The sequence below is a fragment of the Temnothorax curvispinosus genome, unplaced genomic scaffold, assembly GCF_003070985.1.
Source record: "Temnothorax curvispinosus isolate PA1 unplaced genomic scaffold, ASM307098v1 QBEX01015513.1, whole genome shotgun sequence".
Taxonomy (NCBI): domain Eukaryota; kingdom Metazoa; phylum Arthropoda; class Insecta; order Hymenoptera; family Formicidae; genus Temnothorax; species Temnothorax curvispinosus.
In genome coordinates, this window is record NW_020225293.1 from 45,639 (window position 1) to 50,894 (window position 5,256).

Consider the following 5,256-nt stretch of genomic DNA (forward strand, 5'->3'; position numbering starts at 1 on the left):
CCCCCCGCAAGGGGGCGAAACCCACTGCAACCACGCATATACTTTTCCACCCACACAATACCCAACAACTAACCTATACTGTAAGAAGGGTGTAAACAAAGCATCGATTGAATGATATTGGTATTGTATCGTGCTTTCGTATTGTAGAAAATAGAAATTTTAATGCTTCATAACTTTTGAACGGATCGTGACCACCACTTTTCCGGCGTTCTAAAATACGATAACTGCTAATTCTAGACCAAAATGGAAACTCCATGTAAATTTTGAGGCCAATCAGAGGTAAAAACCCTAATATATTTACCAAAAAACCTAAAACTGAAGAGAAATGCGACAGTTTTGGAGCACCTTGGATAATAATTAAAAAATATATCGGAAACGAACAAAGGTGTACACAGGATGGTTCAGTTTCTGTATGTTCATATTTTATATCTTTCGAATATGCTCGGCAAAATTTAGTATTAGCATTAGAATATTACACGCTTACATAGATTATTAAAATAAATAAATATTTTTAACAAATACTCTTTTGTATCTTTATTTTTACGCTGAAATCGATATAAATAAAAGAGACAATATATACTATGTATATTTTCAGTTTAGCAAACTAGCTGGATCCATAAAGTTACTGGCGATATATTTTTCACAGTCCTAGTCTGAACCACCCTTGTAATTACGAAATCTATACTCGATAGAGGGGACGAGAATTCCCCTTTTGCGCACGTTCGCGAAGCGCCTCGCCGTCTCTCAGAGCGCGTCGATGCGTCGTCTTACAAATTCCTCCTCGCGCGAGCAAATACTCGTTCGCGTAGTCGTTCCGTTCTCCCCCGATCGATCTTTCTTTTTCTTTCCTTTCTGATCATTTTTTTACTTCATCTCTCGCGATTCTAAGATCGCAGGCATTAGATTCCGTTGTTCCCCTTCCCTTCCCCCTGAAGAGCAAACCTTCTCCTCTCGTTCATCACGGTGCGCGTAAAATGATCCTCTTTACCCGCTTCTTTACACGCTCGGATTGCAACATGCCACCGAAGAATCGTCGTCTCCGTGTGGCGCCAGAGCTACATAAAATACTACTTCGAAAACATCGCACGTTTCTGCCCCCGTCCTGCCGACGTAACCTGCAATACGTCGTTCCCATTTCCCTGTACAACCCCCTCGAAGCTTTTCTGTCCTTTCCTTGCGACTTGGAGATCCCGTAGAAGGTTGTCTCACCGGTGTAAATCTTGTGCAAAACGGAATCGGCGCACCCACTAAGAGCACGCTTAACCAGTCAAGTGGCGTTCGTCAATATGTCAATTACTATCAAAAAAACTGTGGCAGAAATAAGGATAAGATACGCAAAACTTGGTCTTTTGATAGTCTCACGGTTGGATAAATTAGAAGCAGAAATCTCGGGAAGTAAAAATATTAATTCGAAAAGATTTATGTGTCTAGTCAGTCCTCCTGACTCAAGCTCGATCGGTCGAAGCTATACAAACGGTCGAGTCTGTTGAAAGCAGATTTTGGCAAGTATCTGCTACAAATTTTGTCGGCAGAAAGACTACAGTTTTGATCCCGGTTCTGATATATCACATAATGCCAACAGAACGCTAACAAAAGATAACAGAATCTGCTAAAATAATCAGACAGCAGATTAGCGACAAAAATCGAGCAGATCCTGCCGGAACCGTTCAGGCTCACCGCGATTTCTGATGCTAATAATCTGCTCACATTGCAGTCAGTAGGCTTTGTCTGGGCGATTTCTACTGCCAGTCTGCTGTCTGATTATGTTAGCAGACTGCTGACAGAACATAAGCTGAATGCGGACCGAGTTGGTGTCAATCTGCTAACATGTCTAATCAAATCTGCTACCAATCTGTCGACAGACTGCTATTATTTTGCTTACGGGGTACGTACTCAATTGTTTCGTACTTGGTACTACTACTTTTTCACGTCTACTTCACGGTCTACTAGTTGGTTCTCGACAGCGCAAATCACGTGGATCGAAAGGAATCGATCAGGATCGAGGTATTCGCCACTTGACCGGTTAACAATCGAAATAGTACTTTGCCCACCTCTCTCTGGCGCGACTCCTTTTTCTCTTTGCTGCCATTTTCTTTTTTCTTTTTCTCTCTTTTTTTTAAAACAATTCGAGGTGGAACTCCAAGCGAGCAGTGGCGCCCGTTTTGCCGTATAGTAGCGCGCAACGATTCGTCGATGAAAATCGTTCCTAGTTTACAAGACAAAGACAGGAGGGATTCGGGGATTCGAGAGTCGAGAAGATTATGAGGAACTAAACGAGGAGGTTGCAGGAGGGCCGCTACATGGGATTCGGTTCACGGAAGGGTAGAGGGACGGTGCACCGACACGGGATCTCGAGGACGATCGAGAGAGGATCGAGGGATCGATGCACAAATAAAAGAGAGAATAAATGCTGAAAGAGATAGACTCACCTCCTCACATAACGCCAGCATACGCCTCGTGCTTTCCAGAGACTGAAACAAAGCCGATCATGCCGGTTACTACATCAGTGTGACGCGAGGAATTGCGGATGTACTGATTAAAATTTTAATTTCTTCGAAGAAACTGTAACTTGGCTATTTCATCTTCATTACATTCGCTATGTTACATTATTTCCTAAGAAAAAGCGGAAGTATGATTTTTTCCGGATTCCAACGCCCGCCGCGCCGATAATTTTTGTACTTCGCGGATATAATTTATTTGAAAAAATCAATTTCATCATGCTATTAATATACCAATTCTCAAAATTTATCAAAGTCTAAGGATTCTTTTAATTAACAAAGATGACATTGATAATAACATCAATAAAACATGCGCTAACGGTTTCGTGAATAAATTGCTTATTTTATTTTGATTATCCTAAACTAACAATACATAAACAAGTTACGGTAAGCTCGTATTCAAGAGGCTAAATAACGTCTCAGATTTGCAGAAAATTGTAAAAGGGTTGCCGGATGTTTCTATTCGACAAGTTTCCGACAGCGCTGATATGCAGGAGAGAACTTTGTGCTGATTGTTGCCTTTCTATTGTTGCGGATAAACACGAGAGTTCATCCTCGCGCGCGACTATACTCCAAGTTTCGACGAAATTGCGTCGGTTTCAGCCCCCGCGTCGTAAATCCTCGTGACTGTCACATCGCGCGACATGTATATACATATACGCACAGATATATACATATATTCTATATATATCTTAACTCACTTCATCCGTAACCTGGCCGGCCTTGAGTTGTAACTCCTGCAGTTCGGTGCGAGGCGGGCCACCCTCAGGGGCCGCACCCGCCACTGACGTCGGTGCAGGCATCGCCGGCTGGTGGTCTGACGCTTGATGGGGCTAGATGCTGGGATGACAGTCCTCTTCTTTTCGGCGAATCTTCCCGCCTGCCGGCGACGGTGCGACGCCTGCTTTCTGGTTACCGGGACCGGGACGGCGAGTTTACCGCAGCCTGCAACACACAACCAGCAAACGCGAGATCAGACTCGTTAGTTCCGTGGGCGGAGAGAGCGACGCGGTTGCTCGAAGTTTGAATTCCTACGTGGATACGCGGTGCGCGGTATCGAACATGACGTTCGCCAGGACCTGGCGAAACGGAAACGCCGTCCTCACGTCCACCCAGAGAGAGACCACCCTCTCTCCTCTGGGACGACGAGGAGCAGGGTGGAAAGGACAATGTCACGTTGAACAACCACCGTCTGCAAGGAACCTTTCCCTTCGGCGACCGCGCGACGGCGAAACCGGTGCGCAGGCGGTAACGAGCAAGCGAACGAGCAAACCTGAGATGTCTCGTTTCTCGTGCTCGACCGAGACCACGAAGAGTACCCCTCGCGAGATAGCCGGAGGGTAGCACTCGACGACGACGATGCCGGGGAGAGACTTTGCGGAATTCCGCGGGCGGAATGACAGCCGCGCCGCGGTGTGCCGGTTGTCGCGGCGAATGTATGTGTAAGTTTACGTGTGTGTATATGTGCGGTCAGCGCGTGTGCGCACACTTACACACGACGACGTAGAAAATCAATACCCCCGACCGACCGACCCACCCACCGACGATGGCGTCAGGACGCGCAGACGCGGCGCGACGTCTCCGTCGTCATCATCGGCATTCGTTCGGTTTCGTCTATTCTCTTCGGCTGACTCCCTCAACACCGACGTGGCCGGCGCGACCAGGACAAACGATCAGCTGGTCGGTCGGACTAGGTGTGGGCAGGTCAAGAAACAGAAACGCGTTTCCCGCCGCAAATCGTCGTTAGAGCGGGATAAAAGAGCATTTGTAATGAGAAACTTTTTAGATGGAAGATTTGAGCAAGGGACAGAAAGTTTCTGCTGCTCTTTTTGACGAAATAAGAAATGCTTAATATTAAAATATTTAAAATATCAAATATTTGAAGCTTTAAATTTGAATCCTTGTATGATATATGTCTCCTTTTTCTTTTTTTCAGTTTTTTCAATCTTGACATTCACTTGTAGCAAATATTAATTTTAATTCTTGTTTGCATGACTTTAAATAATTTTGCATTAAACACTCAAAAAATAGCCTTGGGATTCTTCTAAAAATTATCTGGAAAAAAATTGATCGAAAATATAAAAATGGAAAAAAATTTATATTACGAGATCACAAAGACCTTTCTTACGTATTCAAGGTTTTAAAAATGATTGCAAATGGAAACAGTTAATATATCCAAGTATTAGAATAAATAATTAAGTCGAATACGGGCACGCATGGTCGGACTGGCCAATAACTATTCCAGCGAGAGGTGTAAGTAACGACTATAGCCTCGTAGACCTCAGAGAATTCCCGGGGGACCGTTGAAAATCGGAGGATTCGTATTGTCTGAAGCGAACATGAACGAGCTGTATCTTAGGAAAATGCTTGCGAAATATTTGCGATCAGAAGCCACCCGCTAATTCGTGATCTTGAATCTATCTATAGTAGTCCATAATTCTGGACATTGTCTTGACGTGTGTCAGCGTTTATCACCTTCCTTCTCCATTAAGAAAAAGAAAGATAGTATAAACTGGTGGCAAAGGAAAGTGAACGCCGGTACACGCCAAGTCAATACCCACAATTATAAAACTTGGATTAGTAAGCACAGATCTAGGATAACTGCGTCGCGATGCAAACAATCTCGAGATTTTGCGAGCGTGGGCGAGACGTATTATTCACGAAATATGTAAATGTATCGTTAAAAGGACGGGGCAAAGAATGAAAATATAATGGCGATGCAATAGCTAATGTGATAGTACCTATACCAGGAACAACG

The 5,256-nt window shown here is 44.2% G+C and overlaps 1 protein-coding gene across 5 annotated transcripts in view; it reads right to left on the reverse strand.

The window, feature by feature from the left end:
- The window catches only part of LOC112465776 (synaptosomal-associated protein 25-like), a 48,396-nt gene extending 44,483 nt beyond the window's left edge, over positions 1 to 3,913 (reverse strand). For 2 of the 5 annotated variants that reach the window (XM_025033499.1, XM_025033498.1), the window contains exons 1-3: positions 3,534 to 3,911; positions 3,200 to 3,443; positions 2,430 to 2,471 (exon numbers count right to left, since the gene is read on the reverse strand). In XM_025033499.1, the coding sequence (XP_024889267.1) occupies positions 2,430 to 2,471; positions 3,200 to 3,301 (144 nt within the window). In that variant the 5' untranslated portion in view covers positions 3,302 to 3,443; positions 3,534 to 3,911. Of the gene's footprint in view, positions 1 to 2,429; positions 2,472 to 3,199; positions 3,444 to 3,533 lie in introns of all 5 variants that reach the window. The other 3 variants (XM_025033502.1, XM_025033503.1, XM_025033500.1) reach the window with 3 other exon arrangements.
- Between the last annotated feature and the right edge of the window lie 1,343 nt (positions 3,914 to 5,256).